This window comes from Sciurus vulgaris, assembly GCF_902686455.1.
Source record: "Sciurus vulgaris genome assembly, chromosome: 4".
Lineage (NCBI taxonomy): Eukaryota > Metazoa > Chordata > Mammalia > Rodentia > Sciuridae > Sciurus > Sciurus vulgaris.
Window position 1 is genome coordinate 20,094,003 of NC_136464.1, and position 20,696 is coordinate 20,114,698.

Sequence of the window (20,696 nt, forward strand, 5' to 3'; positions counted from 1 at the left end):
ATTCATGGGCCACAGCCTCATGACTCACTGCTTTTCTTCTGCCTCTTACCGGAAGCTCTGCTTCCATGGGGCTCATGGGGGTCCCCATTTGGCCTCCCTTGTGGGTGGGTCTCAGTTTTTCTATGCCTGACCCTTTTTCTCAGGAGAGAGAGTGTGCTTGACTCTCCCCTTTTATTTGGGAGTGACAGAAGTTTGTGTGTGGCAAAGCCGAGCCTGGCCGGTCACTGATGGGCGGGTCATTTCAACCATTTGGTGGGCATTTCTCATGTTTTCTGACGAAGAACTCTTCTTTTCCCATCTCAGGACAGTGACATGATGGCCTAAGAAACAGTTCTGGTGCCATCAGGTGGTGAACACCAACAGTTGCAACTCAGAGGTGGAGCCAGAAGTGAGGTTCCTTGCTTTTTGAGCGTGCTTGAATCCTCTAATAGTCGCTGGATTCCACATGAAAGCCTTTTCCTCCCCTATAGGCTACCTCTTAAAACATGACTTGGGAGCCAGGCAGGTGACAGGGACTTTGCTTTCCTTTTTTAGGGCTGTTCAATCTCCGAGGATCAGATGTGGAGCACAATCCAGTATTTTTCTCCTATGCAATTATAGGACTAGAGACGATCATGTGAGTGTTTACCCCACTTGGACAGCCTCCCTGCAGCTCTTTGGAGCCCCGGGCTCCCCTTTCAGGTCCCAGCCTGACATTTTGCTGATGTGCTTCCTTTCCCCTGCCCTTTCCCCTTTTCTCTTCTTGTCTTCCTTAACCTAGGTGCTTATTTATATCCTGCCTCTCCTTTAACCCCTCATATGGCTTGAAATCTCTGAAAGCATTTATAGTACCATGAGATTAAGAAATAAGTAGGTGAGGACATTTGGACAAAGCTGGAGTGAGGTTAGTTCACAAAATTCCTGTTGCAAGGTCTTGTTCAGACTGCATATTTGATTCCAGGTTTTATAGCACCCAGTGCAAAGGGATATAAATATGTACAGGCTCAGTTATGCCATGCTGGGTTCACAGTACAGGTAAACCCAGTCATTTTGAAGGTCATAAATGATCATTTTGAAGGTCAGAGAAAGTCTCTTGAACTGTGCTTTGTTAAATGGTCAGTTTATCTTTTCAAAGCCTTGTTTGTAGCCTTCCTATCATTGTTCTTCTACTGGATGGCTTTCTTCATTCAGACAGTACATTTATTGAGTGCCTGCTATATGTGCTAGGGGCCTCTGTTGGGTGTTAGGGTGAATGACAACAGACAGTCTTGGGTTAGAGTTAGATAAGTGTGTCTTCTGCTTGAAATTTCAGGCCTGTAAGTGGACACCAGCCTGTCAAGGGGTGGGCACCGCTTCTAGCAGGGGCCTAGGCTAGATTTCAGGGTCAGAGGACTCTTGGGGAAAGTAATATTTAAACAAAGATTAAGGAGAAGTATGAAGTAGCTGGGTGAATGGTGGGGTGAGGAGGAGTGCGCAACGTGATCCAGGAGGAGGGAACAGCATTTTCAGAGGCCCCAGCAGGAGAGAGCAGCGCATGTGGAGGACCCGCAGTGGTTCAGTGTGGTCAGAGCCAGAGTGTGGCCAGAAGGTGAGCAGGGGCCACAGAAAAGAAGGGCCTGTGGGCCAAGCTCAGGAGCTCGTGTTCTTGTCCTGAGGACAATAGGGAGCTACTGAATGAACTGTTTAAAGGGAACCACATGATCAGTCTTGTAAATTATGAATGTTTTGACTGAAAAATAGAAGGGATGGGGCCAGACTTGGAGGTTCAGAGGTGGTGGCCCGGGCCTGGGTGGCAACTGGCCAGGCTGTAAACAGCTGGACAGATGTGGTGGGCACTTGGCTCTAGGTCCCAAGATCTTAATGCAGGAATGGAGGAGGGGTGTCAGGGAGGATAGTACCCAGGTTTCTGGCTTGGGGAGCTGGTGGATGATAAATGCATATATCAGGATGGGAATGCAGTTGGGAGGGCAGGATTCATGGAGGCGCAGTGGAAGGGAGGGAAAGCTGCTTGGATTTGGTTCCTGGCAGAAAGAGCCCATTGTGCGTGTGTTTATGTGTCAGTGTTCTTACCCTTACTTATGTGCCCTCCTTTTTCTATCACCCACCTCTGGCCCTTCTGCAGGCTCTTCATTGATGGGGACCGCATAGATGCCCCCAGTGTGAAGGAGCACCTGCTTCTGGACTTGGGCCTGGAGGCTGAATACAGAATCCAGGTGCTTCCTTACAAGTCCATTCTGAGCGAGCTCAAGGCTCTGTGTGCCGACCTGTCCCCGAGGGAGAAGGTGTGGGTCAGCGACAAGGCCAGCTATGCTGTGAGCGAGGCCATCCCTAAGGTTGGTGGTCCCACTCTGGCCTGCCTGGACCCTGCCAGCCCCGCTCGTTCTGCCATCATACAGACCTGATTTTGGAGCAGAGGCTGCAGGATCTGAGCCTTTGTCTTTCTGGATCACCCTAGATCTGGAGCCAGATCAAGGTCTGAGGCTCTTCGAGCTCATTGAGGCCTGTGTCTGCCAGAGTGTGGCATGAAAGATGGTCTTAGGTGGCACACATTAGTACTGAGGTTTATTTAAATGGGTCTGTTTCAGCATTTAGTGTATATGAGAAAAATATGTACATAGCATATGGGGCTTTGATGCTGTAAAAATGATTTAAGACAGAGTACTAAGTAAATCAGGGTGCAGGGAAGAGATGCCCAGGCAGAAGCTGTGCAGAGGGTGAGGACACCTCTGCACATCCCTTCTCTGGAGCACCTGTCGTTTTAGCTTAGGAGACTTGAGGCCCTAGACGGGGCTTGTCAAAGATCACATGATAGTGACAGCCCTGCTCTTTACTCAGCTCATGCCTCACTTCAGGTAAGGTCTGGGGCAGGACTGGAATCCAGGCCTCTTCAGATGGAAGCTTTTCTTCTGTTCTGTCCTGGGCCTCTGGTTGCCAAGTGGCCTTTGGCAGGCTCAGCATTTTCGTCTCCTTCCCTGAGCAGTGGGCTGGCCATCGCTGGAAGAGCCAGGCCTGGTTCTCTAGACATGGCTTGTCATTGCATCCCTGCCACTGCCGTACTGTGTGTGACCTCTGGCAAGCCACTCAGTTACCAAGAGCTTTATTTACTTCCTTGACCCAAGTAGTGATCACTCTTGCCTTCCCTGTTTCATTAGGGGTGTGTGTGTGTGTGTGTGTGTGTGTGTGTGTGTGTGTGAGAGAGAGAGAGAGAGAGAGAGAGAGAGAGAGAGAGAGAGAGAAGCAGTTTGAGAAACTCTATGCCAGGTGCTCGGAGGCCCCCTCCCTAATAAGGCTGGCTTTTAACTTACTCTCATTTTCCCTCCAGCCGTTTAAGATGCAGTAGCTGAGAATGATCACTGAGTGGAAAGTGGGAGAGAACGACTTCCCTCATTAGGTCCTCTGCCTCCCGAGACAGAGAAAAAGCCTCCTTTGTGCAGCAAAAGAGGGGTTATTCAGTCAGGCTTTGAGCAGGTAGTGAGCCCCGGCCACAGCTGCTGGGGCTTGGAAAGCGGTGTCTTGCCCAGGGCAGCAGCCTGTAGCCTCTGAGCTGTGGGGCAGGACTGGAGGAGGACGTCCTGGGTGATATGCTTACTCCTTTCCAGTGATCTCAACCCCTTTCATCATGCTCAGGGGTCATCAACCAAAGTGGGTAGTCTCCAGGCCCCAGGGGACAGCTGGTGGGGCCTGAGTGGAAATCCTTAAATGATTTCTCTCAAGTATGTTTTGTTTGATGAAGGGGTGGCTGCATGATCAGGGGCAAGTGGAGCAGGCCCTGTTTCCCATTCTGCTGTCCTGTGTCCCCAGGATCATCGCTGCTGTATGCCTTACACCCCCATCTGCATCGCCAAAGCTGTGAAGAATGCAGCCGAGTCAGAAGGCATGAGGCGCGCTCACGTGAGTAGAGCAGCCAGAGCAGAAGATGGGCTGGGAGGGGTCAGAATGTTCAGTCCCTCACCTACTGAGCTGCCCTGGGCCTGGCACAAGTTGGACTCTTTCAGTCTCAGTCCTCGGGCTTTCCAGAGTCAATTAGAGAATGGAATAGAATACTCAGTGGGTTATGTCTTTACAAAGCATAAGGCACAGCACAGAGATATGATGATGATGTGGAGGATGGTGAAGAAGGAAGGTGATGAAGCAAAGGGGCTAGATTCTGTTTTCAGGGTGGGTGGGGGGGACTAGAAAGATCTGGGGTCCAGAGAGCTTTGGACAGTGTCCTGTCTTTCCTGGCTCTTGTAGGGCAGGAGTTCAACCTTGGGGGAACTGCCCATGCTTTAAAGTGGACCCTTCCTGCCTGTGCTTCATTACTGCTAGCAGAGGTGTCCTTTCTCTGTTAATAGGAATTGCTGCAACTAAATTCCAGAGAGTGTCTGCCTGTAAAGTCCTGATTGCTGGTGGTTGGTGGCTGTATAGGTGCAACCCTTCCTGGATCACCTTAGGACTGGGCTCTGAATTTGACCATCTGACTTTTAGTTGTAATTTTAAAAATGTCTCTGTGTTTGTACAGATTAAAGATGCTGTTGCCCTCTGTGAACTGTTTAACTGGTTGGAGAAAGAGGTTGGTTCTTAGTCGTCATTGAACACATGGATATAGATGATTCTGAAATACCTACGTGAAATCTGTAACTGTGGCTTCCTCTGGCACTGTTGATCATGTGGTCTAATTTCAGTGATCTCTTTATAATAGCTTTTTCTCTAACTTTGGTATGTGTACCTATATTTAAAAATTCTTAATTGTAGAAAATAGTAATAGGGAGGAGGAAAAATTCTATAACAGTGGATCCTTTTTGGATTAGAAAGTCATACTGAGTGGAATTTAAGGAAATTTAAGGAAAAATGACCCTTATGATTATAGGCACGCTGATTAAACTTGGAGAAAAAAAGATCTTTGTGTACACTTTGAACTTTAAGCCATAAAACTTTTTGTATTAAACCAACACAGCCATTAATTACTTGCCTGTTCATCCCTGTAGTTGACAAGAAAGCAACTTTTTTTGTGTTGTTGTTAAACAATATTGTATCCCTTTAAATTTTATGTCACAAACAATGCTTTAATGGGAAAAAGGAAATATCCTTATGCCCACTATTTTTCTCCATGGTTTTGTTTATCTGTATTTATATTTATATTTTTTCTATTTTTCAAAATAGAAATCATTTTATATATCTTTCAATATATAGATATAATATCATATTTTATTTTATTCACTTAGGATCATGAATATGAGCATTTTCTATGTGCTGAAGGCCTTAGGAAAAGATCTAAGTGGAGACTGCGTCTAATGGCTAGGCTGATTTATTTACCCATCCCTATTTTTGATTGTTTTGTTCATTTGTAGTATTTTTCTATTTTCAGTAACCCTACAATGATATCTTTGCACTTCTTCTTTTTATTTCTTTAGGATGATTTCCTAAGAAGGGTAAAAAATTAAATGGAAATGCTTCTGTTTTGGGTAGCTTTGGTGAGAACCTTTGGAAGTTCCCTTCCTGTTAAAAAGGAGACAGTTGTGTCTTATAGATTAGGCATGGTATTGGAAATTGAGGAAGAAGGAAGCTTCTAATGTACCTTCTTAACATGGATGATTTATCAACACGTTTTTTGCAGGTTCCCAAAGGTGGCGTAACGGAGATCTCGGCTGCTGATAAAGCTGAGGAATTCCGCAGGTGAGGTTCCATTTGAGAGATCTATGAACTGCCTGCTGAGTTGCCTTGCAAGCTAAATGAGGCTGGAAGGGTTCTGATTCTCAGCACAGTGCAAAACGTTTGAGCAGCTCTGCTCTCTGTGTCTCTTCTAGGCAACAGGCTGACTTTGTGGACCTGAGCTTCCCTACAATTTCCAGTACGGGACCCAACGGCGCCATCATTCACTACGCGTAAGGCATGCGGAGGAGCACATGGCCTGGCTTTGCTGCTGCTTCTGCACAGGAGCCTGAGCAGGGGAGAGACATTATTTTACCAGAGGCCCCTGTGCCCACCTCTGTATGTCTGTCAAGACTATAAAATTCAGGGAAATAAGACCTCAGAAGTCTTACTTTCTCTAAATTCTCCAGCCTCTACCTTTTGGGAGTCTCCTCTTAGGTGCAGTGTGGCATTTCACACTGCAGTCTGCCAAATGACATAGAATGGAATAACGTGTTGGAAACAGAAACAGGGCAAGCACAAAAAGAGGCATGTCCTACTTTCATGTTTGAGGCTGCAGAAACTGTCCATAGCTCTTGCCTCTTGATGACTGGAATTTCTGAGTGCTTTTCTTTCCTGATAGTAGCAGTCTTTCTTATTGACCCATCCATTGTGAGCTTCACCACCTCCATATCAAAAACCTTAGCACGAGGTGAGATGCAGCCTGTTTTGTGTAGAGAGATACCAGAGCCCTGTCTCCCTGTCCCCTGGGCTTGAAGCCTGGTCTGTGGGGGTTTGTATCACATGGTCTTTGAGATCCCAAGGATCCAGAGCTGAGCCTCCTTGAGCTGTGAGACATAGGGGCACTGATGAGCTTAGGATTGGCAGACCTGCCTGTGGAGACAAGGGAAATGTCACCTTGAGTGTGACCATGGACTTCAGCTTCAGTGTCACCTAGCTTAGCCTTTTCACTTTGCATTGGGCATTTTGAGTCCTGTGTGTCCCTATCTGTGATGTTAAGGGAAAGAACACTTGATCTGTCTCCCTGGCTGTATTTGGTATGATTTTTCCCCCTTTTTAATAATCACATTTAAGGTTTTTAGTTTTGGGGCAGATTTTGAAGCTGTGTGGGAGATAGTCACAGATGCGACCGTACTGTTCTCTCACATTGATCCTTCTGTTCCAACATAAAAATATCAAAGGGATTTCAGTTTAATTCAGATGATGAATTTCCTGGCTTGATGTTATCCTGGAATTTTTCATGGGATTCAAGCATTAAAAGTTTTAAAACCAGTTAGGGAAAAGTTTGCTGCTGCTTTGGCATTCTTCATTGCAGGTTGTTAGATGCCTGTTTTGAGGCAGGGCGCCAACGGTTGGGCCCTTGTCTGGTTGTCTTTTGATTGTGCAGCTCATGTGCTCACTGGTGCCCTTTGTGCTAGAGAGGGATTGGGACCTGCAGAGCAGGATGTGGGATGCGCTAGAAAATATTGCCTAGAAAATGGCATGGAGAGATTGGACCACCTTTTAAAACACCACAAGTTCATTTGGAAAAAAGTGCTCCAGCTTAAGAGCACTGCATGCATTCCTTTCCCAGCAGAATCCCTTTCGTGCTTCTTTCAAATAGAGACATTCCAAACCCCTACCCCTCTGCCTGTCTTGTGGTCTCGGAAGTGAGTAGGGAGGCACATGGGGGGTGGATCAGGACTGAGGGAGGGACCTGGAAGCTATGGCAGGTTCTGGGGTCCCTAGAAACTAGTGAGGCTGCCAGTGCCTCTAGGCTGTTCCTGCCTCCTTCTCATGGCTCAGGCTTAGTCTTACTGCTTTTCTGTGGACCCTTGTTGCTGTGGCTTTTATAAGGGACTTCTTTTAAACACCTGTTTTGTTCCAGACACAAACACAGGTAGACACAGATAAATGTGTTATTCTTCCTTCCTCTTGAGCTCTTTTTCTAGCTGGGGAGATAGGTTGTGTGAATCTTTGAGTAGTATAAGCTTAATCCTTAGTGGAACAACAAATTTATTGGTAACTTTCTTTTGATATAATTTCAGACTTAAATAAGTTTTAAAAGGAATAGTAAAAGAAACCCTGTGTGCCCTTCACTCAGATTCATCAAGCATGTACATTTGTGGAATAACTAATTTTTAATTAACTTTGTTAGGCCTGTTCCTGAGACGAATAGGACCTTGTCACTGGATGAGGTGTACCTCATTGACTCAGGTGCTCAATACAAGTAAGTGAACTGGATGGGCACTGCCACAGAACCTGACCCTGTGGATTCAAGGCAGTTGAGTAGGTGGATAAGCTGCGCTCTAGCCAAGAGTGCTCAGCTGCTGATCCCATTCTGTTCTGCCGCTGATAGAATTGCTCCTGTCTTGTCCTTTTTCTCACCCCTAGTTAAAATAGCCCAGTTGTGACTCTTCCCACAAAAGACTGATAGAAGATGTTTAGTCCTTGGCCAGAAGTTGTTAAAATACTAAATAAATAACTGTGAAATGAACCAAGCTTTTGGAACCCCTGGGAAGTCTTCTGCCCCAGCCCATAAAATTGTTTGCCAGCCCCCTATACTTGCAGCTGCCCCTGGGTCTTAAGAAGTAAGGGTTAATTTTGAATGAATAAATGAGAAGCGAGGACTCCCCCTAAATTTCTGAATTTTCTTCTTTCTGTCTTGCTACTTTTGTGGTCATCTGCTCCACATATTTTCTCAGAGGGAATCCTAAGATTTGGCTGGGTCTCCATATGGAGCTCTGAGAAGCAGTGAGAGTTGATGCTGTCTAATCCGAAATCTCACGATCAAGGCCTTTGAGTGCTCCATTCGTCACTGCAGTTGGGAGTGCCACTAAGGGAGAGCCCAGTTATCAAAGGATCTCAGCCAGTTACAGGACAACATAGCCTGGTCTTGGAACACGTGGGCTGTGTATCAGCCTAATGCTAAGAGTTCTAGGATGACGTAAGAATGGTGTAACCTGTTCATTTGCAAGTTTTTAGCAAGATTCTGGGAGTTACCCTTTCTGTTCCAGGGACATGGGCTAGGACGTATTACAGGATGCGTTTAGGTATTTCTAATGTCTTTGTCCAGTAAATTCCTTGCCTTCCTAACAAGAGGAATTGGATTGGCCCTGTTTTGCTAGACATAGACTCCTGTGTATTTCTCCTAATCCTAGTGATGGTGTCTCTTACAGAACAGTCTTCATGCTGTAGACCTAGAGTGTGTTTCAGGGCCAAGTCCCCTCCCATTCATCAAGCCATTTTTACACTTACCTTTGTCTCATTTTTTATTACAGTTTTATTGAGATATAATTCATATACCATGTAATCCACTCAAAATGTAAAACTGATTTTTTTTTTTTTTTGGTATATGTGCAGAGTTGCACAGCCATCACCACGATCAGTTTTAGAACATTTGTACCCTATTAGGAAAATCCCCATTAGCAGTCAATCCCCCTTTACTCCAACCTGGAGAAACCAGGGTGGAATAAATAAAGGGGGAGTGGATTTACCTATTCTGGACACTTCACTTAATTAGAATTATGTAATATATGACCTCTATTTTTTTAAAAACTTCGCATAATGCTTTCAGGGTTTAGCCATGTTGTAGCACAGATCATCAGTACTTCATTCCTTTACATGGCTGAATAATATTCTTTTATATGTATATGCTATGTTTTGTTTATCGATTCATCAGTTGATGGATCTTTGAGCTTTTTCCTACTTTTTGTCTTTTGTGAATAATACTGTTGTGAACATTCATGTGCAAAAAAATTTTTTTTTTTTTTTAGGTCTATTGGGCATAAATACTTTGGAGTGGGATTGCTGGCTCATGTGATAACTACATGTTTAACCTTTTTAAGAATAATGAACTATTTTCCAAATGGCTCCATTTTACATACCCTTCAGGAGTGTGTGAGGGTTCTGATTTCTCCTCATGCTTGCTTGCCTCATATTTGAGAGAAAGCTATTTTTGAAAACATTTTTTTTCTTATTTTCTTTTCAAAAGGGATGGAACCACAGATGTGACCCGGACCATGCATTTTGGGACCCCTACAGCGTATGAAAAGGTGAGGTGCAGGCAAAAACTCAGGAGGCCCTGTCTGCTCGCTTAAGAAGAGAAGAGCATTGCTTTTTTGAAAAAGGACTTATAAATAAAAATAAATTATATGTGGGATAGTAAAATTGTTCATTTTTGTGAAGTCAGGCTTATCTGATTTATGAGGCCTATTTAGTTAGTTTTTGGAGGGTAAAGACATTTGGAGAGTTTTAAGAGCGTTCTGTTAAGGTCAAGGCAGCTCAGGTTCAAGTTTAAGTACCTCTGGTCTTCTCTGGAGTCAGGAACTCTCCTTGGGGATGGGGAGTAGTGGAATGGGTGCTTCCCAAGCAACCTCTAGGTTTGATTGTAAAAGCCATCCCCTTTTTCAATTTCAGCATTCCTATTTGCAGGCTCACCTCTCAAGGAACTTTTGAAATGACAGGTGTCCCGTTTCTTGTGTGACTTGGCATGGACAGTGGAAATACAGCTGTGAGGCACAGAGACATGTGCCAGGGGTCTGGAGTTCTGGCTTCAGATCTTCTCTGCTGTTTCTTGCTCCTTGACCTTGAACAGAGCATTTACCATCCATAAAAATGGGGGTAGCAGTATCCACCTCTCAGGCTGGCTGTGTGAAGCGTCACGGGCCAGTGGAGTTCCTGGGTCATAGTCTCTGCTCAGAGAGAGTGTCTGCCCGAGGGAGCTCCTGCAGGAAAATTAACCAAGGAAGAGGGTTTTATGTGATGCAGTGGCGAGATTGCTGAGGTTCCGTGCCTGTCATTGTCCATTGTTCGGCACCACAGTTTAGGAGAGTTTGGGCCTTGGGTCAAGGATCTCTTTTGACTCTTTTGTGTTGTGGAAAGAGCACAGATCAGATTGGGGAGTGTGGAGTTTCAGTCCTGCCTCTGTTCCTTACTGGGAAGCCACTAACCTTCCAAGTAGCATTTTTCTTATCTGGGCAGTAGGGATGACCCCTGAGGGTAGCATGGTGGTGAGGTGTCCAGATGTCGAAGTCAGACTGCCTGACTGTGAGGCCAGATGCCGCCTCCTGGGGATGGCGTGACCTGGCTTGCTGCTTACTCCTGTAAGTGAATATGGTGGTAGTGCCTCTGCAGTGAGCGCTGTAATGTACAGACCTAAGTACAGTGCCTGCACTCTACCTAGTTCGGGCCCTCAGCACCTTTTTTGACTTTTCCCAATCTTTCTAAGGCTTATGTGACACAGTATATCAGAATGCATTATGTGGTAAGCCCTGTGGGTCATCTTTCTGATGTTGCTTTTATTAAAGTTAATTTTAAGATTTCTGGAAAATGGTCCATGGCCAGGTTTTTTTTTTTTAAACCAGATTTTTTTTTCATGTGTGCGTGTTTGTCTTTTCACTCCAGTTTTCTCAGTGGTATTGCTAAGACCTTTAGTGGGTATGCTTTTTTTTTTCTGAACCACTAGAAAACTATAGATCTGAATGTCTCCCTTCTGCAAAGTGAACCTGCATTTTCTTTGGCAGGAATGCTTCACCTACGTCCTCAAGGGCCACATAGCTGTGAGTGCAGCCATTTTTCCGACTGGAACCAAAGGTAGGTGGTTCCGTCTATTCTGTGGCAGGCTCTTTCTTGTTCAAGGATCTGATGTGTCTAAGTTTGAGTGAAAAAACATCCTTCTCTTGCATGTCAGTCTGTTGTGCACATCAGGCCCAGCCAGGGTGAGCAGGGTGAGTTTCCTGGACTCACTAGCTGAGCCCAGGGGATCCCTGCACCCCAGGGAGCCTTGCTAAGGATTGGGCCTGATGTTGGTTTTGATTGCTGTCTACCACTTACAGAACTGGACAACATATATGGGTGGGCATACCAGGCGTGGAGGCCTCCAGGCCCACTGGGATTAGGTGCAGCCTCCTGTCACAGCACTGGGCCAGAACTTCCTTTGATGATCCTTGTTGGAATTTATTTTACACGGATTCTGACTTTATTGCTTTGCTAGAGGACTGGTGGATGGGGCATTAGATTGGCAAGGCCTAGATCTTGAGTCTGGTTAGATGGGCATGTACTCATCTTTCCTGAGCCTCAGTTTCTGAATCTTTCATTCCTACCTTCTTGCTTGCAGTCTCTGTAATTCTGAGACCTTAAGGTCCCTGAGGTGGGAAGGGAATGTTTGTGTCACTTAATAGAGCCTTAGTCTGCAGCAGGGGGTCTATTCCCTTACAGTATCCTGGACAAATAATTCCCTAGCTTCAGACTGAGTGCTGAGTGGCTCCTGAGGAGCCTTAGTTGTTAGGAAGTTCTTCTTGCACTGCAGTCTGAACTCTCCAGTAACTTTTACCTGTTGGTTTCTGTTTCCCTGTCTGGAGTCAAACATAATAAATCTAATCTCTAAAATGCTGTACAAATATCATTAAGTAGTTCTTTATATGTCTTTCAGGCCACCTTTTAGACTCTTTCGCCCGTTCAGCTTTATGGGATTCTGGCCTGGATTACCTGCATGGAACAGGACATGGTGTTGGATCTTTTCTGAATGTTCACGAGGGTCCTTGTGGCATTAGTTATAAAACTTTCTCCGACGAGCCCTTGGAGGCAGGCATGATTGTCACTGATGGTAGGTGTCCCTCATATAGAGGGCATACATAGATCCTTGAGTCTTTTTGCTGGTTCTTTGTTGTTTCTGATTTTTTTTCAATTTAACATCAATTGGCAATAATTTCCCTCTCCTGTCACTTTAACAACAATAACAACAAACTTTTCTGATTATAAAAGTGATACATTTATTTTAGAGTGAGATTATGGAAGAGTGTAGAAAGAAATTGAAAATCATTTGCAATCCCACTGCCCAGGGAAGATCCGAATTAATATTTAGTTGTCTTAGTTTTTTTGTGTTTTATATAGGTAGATATATCTATCTATCTGTATATATCTACACACACACATATAAACACACACATATACACACAGCTTATTACTGAGATCATACTGAACATATTCTGTTCTGCTTTTTATTTAATTTTGTCTTTTCCTTTGTCATTGGCAAATTCTTTGTAAATAGATTTTAACGTTTGTATCGTGTCCTGTGAACATGCATCACTTTTTATTTGGCAGATCTGTTGTGCTCCCCACCCCATAGCCAGTTTCCACAACTTCAGAGCCTGTCCTCATATATTTCCAGTGCTTACAAAAATGTGGTCCTGTAGGAGAAGTTGGCATCTCTGGACCTTTAGCTGTTTCTTCTCCCTTGGGGTGGGGCGGCCATCTCTGGGGTGAAGTGGCTTTCACTGTGCATCTTCACTGCTTCTCATCTTGACTCTGTTTGTTTTAGAGCCAGGCTATTATGAAGATGGGGCTTTTGGGATCCGCATTGAGAATGTGGTCCTGGTGGTTCCTGTGAAGACCAAGGTAAGTGTCTGCTTATTTAAAAACTTCTATTCCTTATTGCAGGAAAAATGAAGACTTTTTCTCTTTGGAGCCAAGAATATGCTATTTTGGGGTCCAAATGGAACTTCCTTCCCCTCATACCAGGTTTTTTTTTTTTTTTTTTTTTAAACTGGAGATCACTCTCCTTCCTTTACAAGCTAGTAAGAAAACCCTTAGTGAACTGGATCCAGAATGGTTCTCGTGGCCTCCCAGGTCCTGGCTTGATGTGATTTGAAGCTTGAGTTCACTAGAGGTGGCTTGTGGTGAAGTCCCTCTGCTTGTTCACAGCTGAAGGTTAGAAATTGGAAGCAATGATCTCGTTACACCCCCAGGTGGTCTTGGAGGACTCCTGAGTTATACAGAGGATCAGGCCTCTAGGCAATATGAGATAGGCTCTTCACTCTCTCCCTGTTGGTGTTGTGAAGAGGCTGCAGGACTTTAGGTGCAAGACCCAAAAGGTCTGTTTGTGCCTCCACCTTTGATGATCATGCAGATGAATAGCCAGAGAGAAGTAGCCTCCTAAGTCTGCTCGGAAGTTGGCATTGGTGATCTCTCTGCTTGCAGAAGTCACCAGTGAACAGAGTCCCAGCATGCCCTAGTGTGCCCTGATAGACAACCATGTTGTCACCTGGTAGCAAGGCAGGTCACACAGCTGACTGTTAAACTCTATGATTCTGGGAACCTGCATCTCATCAGGATATTGAGAACCAAAACCAGAGGTGCTGCTTAGCACAGACACCCCACACGCTGTCCCTGCTTCCTCCATCACAGTGGACATCAACCCTGTGAACCTGCTGCTGGGAGCCCCTCAGAGTTTGTGGCTTGACAGTTCCTGGTGACACAGGCCTTTTACCCAATGGGGCAGCTCTTGGAAAGTGACATCAGCAGTGTTCTTGCCCTTTGTGTAACTATTAGAAATGGTGACCAGCCAGCACTTTTCGGCTCCCAGTTGCATCTGGTTCTGAGGGCAGCCAGTCTTGGAGAGACCTCATGGCAGTTCATCGTGTAAAGAGGGCTAAAAGCTGCTGTTTTCTTCCTTCTCTCACAGTATAATTTCAATAACCGGGGAAGCCTGACCTTTGAGCCTCTAACTTTGGTTCCAATCCAGACCAAAATGATAGATGTGGATTCTCTCACAGACAAAGAGGTAATGGGGATGTCTTGGTGAGGGGGAGAAGTGTTAGTAGTGGGGTGAGAGTTTCCCTAAATTCTCTGCTTCATTCTCACTTTTTAATTGAGAGGTCTGGACCAACAGTCTGAACGCCCACAATCCCGTGAGGACCTAGTTTCCCTGATTTGTTGGGTCACCAGGCATAGATGACCCTGTTCTCTTAGCCTGTGTGTAGCTCTAGAATTTGTGTGTAGGGGTAGGAGCCATTGCTTTTCCAGAGGAAGTAGCTGTACTCTTTTGCCATATATTCACTGAGGTGTGTTTAGCAAACATGGGCTCATTTGTCTTCCCTGCAGAAAGCGAGATGGATGGTGGGACCTCTTGGCCACATCACATGGCGGATGGTTTTCTTGTGCTGAATGAAACATTAAGGACATGAGAAACAAAGTCTGTTATATGCCTAGTTTCACCCAGATGAGGAGAGGTGGTACCAGCCTTTCTATTGTGGTCACTCTGGGACTGTGAAGCCCTTTATAATGACGTGACAGTGTCAGAGTGGATTATAGGTTTTAAATCCCCTTCCAGTCCTGGAAGAATTCCCAGGCTCCTGAGGCCAGGTGAGGTGGCAGGCAGGGGAACCTGGAGTCAGGCTTGAGTGATCAGGCAGGTGATTAAGATCAAAGTAGAAAGAAACTTGGTAGTACCAGTTAGTACTGGACAGACAAACCAGTTCTCACACGAGGAAGCCAGAAGCCAGACACAAATTCCAGAGCAAGGCAGGGGTCAAAAGTCAGGGTAAAAGGCAGGTGGCTGGTGGAAGCCAAAGGGAGGATACCCAAGAATGAGACATTTTTCATCTGAGGCAGCCATAGGCCACATAGGAGCCATCCTGCTTAGAACCCCTGTCTCCCTAGGAACCGGTGTCTCTTATAATGACCCTTGGGCATAGCTTCCAGGGTCTTAGCAAGGGATTCTCCAATGATGCATCACTTTGCATTCTTGGAAGCCCAAGTCTATGACTTCCTAGCAAATAATTTTGTGACACGCGGTCCTTCCTGTCTACACAAAATGTATGAATCAGGAGGCATCTGCTTCATACAATATTCTACTTAGGAAAACAGTGCATTAAGCAGGCCACTTTTCCTTGAAGGAGAAAGCTTTGTCAACCAGTGGCCTGTGTTTCCCCATGACACTGGACATAGACCAGTGGGATCTGCCTTATCCAGATCCCACCTTAGCACCTGGTCTAGTGAAGTCACTGAAAAGTTGTTTTACTGATTACTCTTTATAGTGCAGATCATATCTTCTTATCCTGGGGATTATAATCAATTTTCCACAAATAACAGCAGGCAACAGTATTTAACATCCTGAGTACTCTTTTGTTTATTATCTTTTGGCAAAAGGTCCCTTTTCTACATACTCCTTTGTAAGTCTGGGGCTTCATTCTGGCTGAAGGGACAATCAAACCTGCAACAAAATTTTGTCCATTGGGCTTTTTAAATACCTGACCATTGCCCTGTACTTCTCCCAGTTGGTTCTTTAGCAGTCGCCTTGGAATTTTCCAGTTTGGTCTACGTTATATCATTTGTCACCAGATGGCACCAGAGGACCTTAGATGTGAATTTGGGCAGCTCGTGATGTTGCTCAGGCCCTTCAAGCCCCTCTGAGGCTGTCTGTATCCCCTGTTCCCCTGTGTCAACACAAGGGCTTTTGGGAGTTTCCCTGGGACCCCAGGGTTCCACAGGCCACCGCCACCTTCACTGTGAGCTGTTTTGGATGGCAGGCGGCTTCATAGCCCTGTCTGGCATCTCTGTTCACAGAGCAGTTCTCTTGCTCTTGACTGACCCTACACCCCTTTCCCGAACTCCCAGCTGGGCTGGTGGGGTCTTATCATTGGGATCAGGGCCCTGGCTGTGTCAGACCCCATTCCTCTGCCCTCAGTCCCTTATTGGGCTCACAAGTGCATCTCGATTCCTCATCTGGGCTTTGGAACCTGCTCCTGACTATATGCCCTGAAGTCAGCTCCTTTGTAATACCACTGCCTCCACGAATGAGTGTGGCTCGTTTATTACAGCCACTCCAGTGACAGTGGTATCTTGTCAGCCTTGCTGTAGCTAGGTGCACAGTCAGGTCCACCCCAGGAGGTGAAGAGAGCAAAATTTGCTTCATTCAGCTTCTTCCCCTCCCCCACCCAGAGGGAGATTTCACCCTTTCACCTGCCACAGAGTTTCCCCCCAGTTCTAGTGGGTCAGCCCCCACCCAGGCACCTTGTTCCCTCAGCACCTTCTTCCTTGTAATCTTTTTTTAAATTCCTGATGTGGGTGGCACATTTTGGATCATCTAGACTGCCACATAAATGACCCACCTGGGTTCTGCTGATGTAGTTTATTCAGCTCTGTCTGTGAATATGGGATGGGAAGCCCAGCATATTGGCAGGACAGCTTCAGGCACATCTCTTAGCAGGAGTCTCCTACCTCCTCAAGATGACCCAGGTGAAAGGGACTATGTCCACATGGGTGGGTGTATCAGCTACTGGCTTAGTGGCCCCTGCTCCAACTCTCTTTGTAATGGCCCCTGGGTGTCATTTCTGGGGGTCCCCTGAAGGGGAATGTCTGGTTACGAGTTGCACCATGCTCAGGGAAGTCCAAAGCCATGACTTGACTCCAGGTAATTTGGGTTCCCTTGTAGGCTCTGTCAGTCCACAGGGTCGACTCTTCAGGGAGTGTTTTCACCATGAGCACTATAGCTGGTCCCACCTCTTTCCAGGGAAAAGCCTAAGGAATTGCCGTCCACGAGCAGGGAGGAAGGGTCTTGTGCACTTTGGCTCTCAGCTTGTGCTCTCAGCACGAGGCCCTTCACCATCAGTCCGTGTAGCTTTTGGTAATGGTGTTGTGACGGTGTCCCTTCTTCCCCCTGCAGTGCGACTGGCTCAACAATTACCACCTGACCTGCAGGGATGTGATCGGGAAGGAACTGCAGAAACAGGGCCGCCAGGAAGCTCTCGAGTGGCTCATCAGAGAGACACAACCCATCTCCAAACAGCATTAATACCTCCCTCGTTTTGTTTTTTGCAAAACGATTTGGGGAAAGGAAGAAACATGGCAGACCCTGACATACTCCCCTTCCTCCTCTTCTTGCCTAACTCCCCTTTTTACTTTTAGACTCTAAGAAGAGCTGAAAATCTTCTTACCTTCTTTGATGTTTTCTTGCAAACAGTCTTTTATGACTTTTTAATTGTTGAGAATGAGCCAGGAATAAAATTGCTACCCCAGAAGGAGGATCCCCACTAAGCTGAAGACTCAATGACGGGGAGACACCTTGAGCTCTCTGGCCAGTGATGGCGAATCAGCAAGGGCTCCATGATGGTTGTGTTCTAGGTGCTAGTCCATCATTCATGATCATTTTGATGTTCATGGGACTGTATTTATGATCAGTGAATAAAGATGTCGGACCTCTGCTTGTCTCGGCTGTCTTCTTTCTTCAGGGTGCTGCCCCTCATGTGTCAGCAAGCTGACCGCCAGGGCTGCCGGCCTCTGAGGCACTTTCCAGGTGGAGGCCCCTTTAGGGGAGACCCCTGGCCTCCCTGCATATTTCCTGGCTTAATCGTGACCATTTGTTTTTTCTTGCCTCTAGAAAACCTAGTATTTTGGTATTGTTATCTCAATTAAAAAAACATTTTAAATATGTCGATATTAAAAAAAACAATAAAATATATCAGAAGTGACAGTCTTTCGTAATCTGCCCTATAGGAGTTGCTGCGACTCATCTCATTCACGTTTACAGAGCCACACAGCTCTCATCGTTCTATTATTTGTAGATAACATTTTACATTTTATATCAAGTGTTGACTTTTTCTTTTTTTTTTTTTCTTTTTTTTTTTGTGATGCTGGGGATTGAACCTATGGACCTGTGCATGCTAGGCAAGCTCTCTGCCAACTGAGCTGTATCCCCAGCCCTCTTCACTTTCTCTTGACTTGCATGTGTGGAGAAAGCCCCACAGGCCTAGTGAGTTAATGTCCCCAGGACTTCACACTTTCATGGTTGGGGGCAGGCAGAGAGACTTCCTCATCCCTTGGCTGGGATACCCGGGGTGTGTCCTGCACTGTTTCCTGGGTGTCCCTGTTGCATTGAGCCTCAGTTGCCTACAGTGGTAACTTGCTCAATAACAGACTCAGCGTTTTCTTTTTCTTTTTTGTGTCTGTTTTCCCTATCTCCTGTCAGGGTTTCCTAGTGTCCTAGTAAACCATCCACATGCAAATCCTTGTTTTAGGACCTGCTTTAGGAATCCAAACAGAGATATACTCAAGTATAACCACTATTATTTGCTACATACTTTTGCTGACTTCTTTGTATTCATCATTTAACAAAATATTTAGTCAGTACGTTTGTATCGATAAAAGAATATATGTGCATACACATGAACATGTATACCACATGCAAATGTTGGATCATTGTGTACCTATTATGCAATTGTTTTTTAACTTGGCAATATATCCAAGTTTTTTTTTTCATATTGATAAATATAGACCTAGTTATTTTAATGATTATGCTATTGTGTGACTATTGTTTTAAAATCTGGTCTGATTCAATTTCTCTTTTATAAATGTTAGCTTTTAGACTAATTTTTAAAGAAAGTACAGGTCTCTTAAAAGTACAAGTAGAAAACAGAAAACTCAAAAACCATTGTTAAAATAGGAGCTTTTGTAATTGCCCATGTATTTACCTTTACTGAGGTCTGTCTTTGTATGATTTCAAGTTACTGTCTTGTGTCATTTCATTCACCTTTCAGGGTAAGTTCAATGTTAATGAACTTCCTCATTTTGTTTTTCTGAGAATGTCTTAATTTTCTCCTCACTTTTGAAGAACAGCTTTGCCAGATATAGGCTTCTTGGTTGACAGTTTTTATCTTTTAGCACTTTGGGTATTTCAGCCCACTGCCTTCTAGCTTCAGAAGTGTCTGATGCGAAATCTGCAGATAATCTTATTGAAAAATCCCTTGTTTGTGATGAATCACTTTTCCCTTGCTTCTTTCAAGTGTCTTTGTTTTTGGTTTCTGAAAATTTCGTTGTCGTGTGTCTCAGTGTGAGTTGCTTTGAGTTAGCCTTACTAAAACTTACTGAGCTTGGATTTTATGTTCATGTCTTCCATCAAATTTGGGAATTTTCTAGCCATTATTTCTTCAAATATTTCCTCTGCTTCTTTCTCCTGAGACAATGTGTGCCCTGGTCTTTCTGGGACTGCCAGCTGTATACATTTGTCTCCTGGACGGTATTACCCAAGTCCTATGCTTCATTCACTTTAACTTTTTTTCTTTCTGTTCCTCAGACTTGATGACTTCCATTGTCCTATCTTCAGATTTATTAATTTTTCTGCATACCTTTGAATTCCTCTAGTGAATTTTTCTTTTCAGTTACTACACTTTTCAGCTCTATACTTTCTTTTTTATTTTTTTGTCTGTTGCTATTTCCATTTTGTTGACATATAATTTTCTTGACTTTTCCACATTTTCCTATAGCTCTCTGAGCATCTTTAAGATGGTTGTTTTAAAGTCATTGTATATCTCCTGTCAGCTTCTTTTCAGGAATAGTTTCTGTTAATTTGTTTTTCCTTTGAATGGTCAGTAATTTTTGTTGAAAATTGGATGTTCAAAATGAATAATGTGGTAACTCTGTAAATCAGATGCTTTCTCAGGGTTTATTTTGTTACTGCTTATTTTATTGTTGCAGGCGATCTTTATGCTAAATATCAGTTTGTGGTAAAAACTTATGGTTTTTTCTGTTCTTTTCTGAACCTGAGCCTTTTTCTTAGCACGTGCATCACTTTCTCATTTCCTCTGGATGCAATTGTTTTTGAATGTTATTGTCTGTAATGTGTGGCTCCCAAAAAGGGAAAAAGGAAAATGAAGGGAGTTCAAAGAATACTGGTCTTTTCAGTCCCTTGGAAGTTAGTGACTTTAGCTGGAGGGAGAGGGCATCCAGCCATGGGGGAGGTACCCCAGCTGTCCACCTCTGTAGCTCTGTGATCAGCAGCAGCCATCAGCAATCAGCACACATCCCCTATATTTGGCAAGGTCTTTTTACCCACATAGGCCCCCCAAGTTCTGTCATGTTGCTTCAGGAGTGCATGCACAGCTGCCTGCCAAGAGCTGGGAGTAAGGTTTTCTAGCTGTGGTAGTGCTAAGAGCTAAAATTGACCAAAATTAACCTCAATTTACTGTCAGCTTTCTGCTGAAAGTCGCAAGCCTTCAGAGAGGTGCAAAGTAGTTAAAACAGACAGATTCTGCCAGAACAATTACTGTCCAGCTAAGGAGACAGATTCCTGGTGCTTTCTACTCTGCTATCTTCCCAGAATTCTCTCTTATTAAATCTTGAACCGTATCTCTAAAATTTGAATGCTTCGATGAGTAAATACAGGTATACTTTAGCCACTAATCAGTGCATATTTGGCAATGTCCATGACTTTTCCAGTGAGGGAGCAGAAAATAAAAGACCTAACACTGAGAACCAGGGTAGCAGCACGGAAAATTTTACTATGATCACAGAATATTTAAAAACAAACTGACCAACATTTTTTTTTATAT

General features: G+C 44.6%; 1 protein-coding gene across 4 annotated transcripts in view; it reads left to right on the top strand.

Moving 5' to 3' along the window:
* The window catches only part of XPNPEP1 (X-prolyl aminopeptidase 1), a 50,093-nt gene extending 32,520 nt beyond the window's left edge, over positions 1-17,573 (top strand). For 3 of the 4 annotated variants that reach the window (XM_079138677.1, XM_079138679.1, XM_079138678.1), the window contains 13 exons: positions 535-616; positions 2,102-2,312; positions 3,781-3,870; positions 4,481-4,531; positions 5,576-5,634; positions 5,766-5,843; positions 7,748-7,819; positions 9,584-9,644; positions 11,115-11,184; positions 12,023-12,196; positions 12,911-12,987; positions 14,054-14,152; positions 17,036-17,573. In XM_079138677.1, coding sequence (XP_078994803.1) covers positions 535-616; positions 2,102-2,312; positions 3,781-3,870; positions 4,481-4,531; positions 5,576-5,634; positions 5,766-5,843; positions 7,748-7,819; positions 9,584-9,644; positions 11,115-11,184; positions 12,023-12,196; positions 12,911-12,987; positions 14,054-14,152; positions 17,036-17,164 — 1,253 coding nt within the window. In that variant the 3' untranslated portion in view covers positions 17,165-17,573. Of the gene's footprint in view, positions 1-534; positions 617-2,101; positions 2,313-3,780; positions 3,871-4,480; positions 4,532-5,575; positions 5,635-5,765; positions 5,844-7,747; positions 7,820-9,583; positions 9,645-11,114; positions 11,185-12,022; positions 12,197-12,910; positions 12,988-14,053; positions 14,153-16,947 lie in introns of all 4 variants that reach the window. The other variant, XM_079138680.1, reaches the window with a different exon arrangement.
* Positions 17,574-20,696: the final 3,123 nt, after the last annotated feature.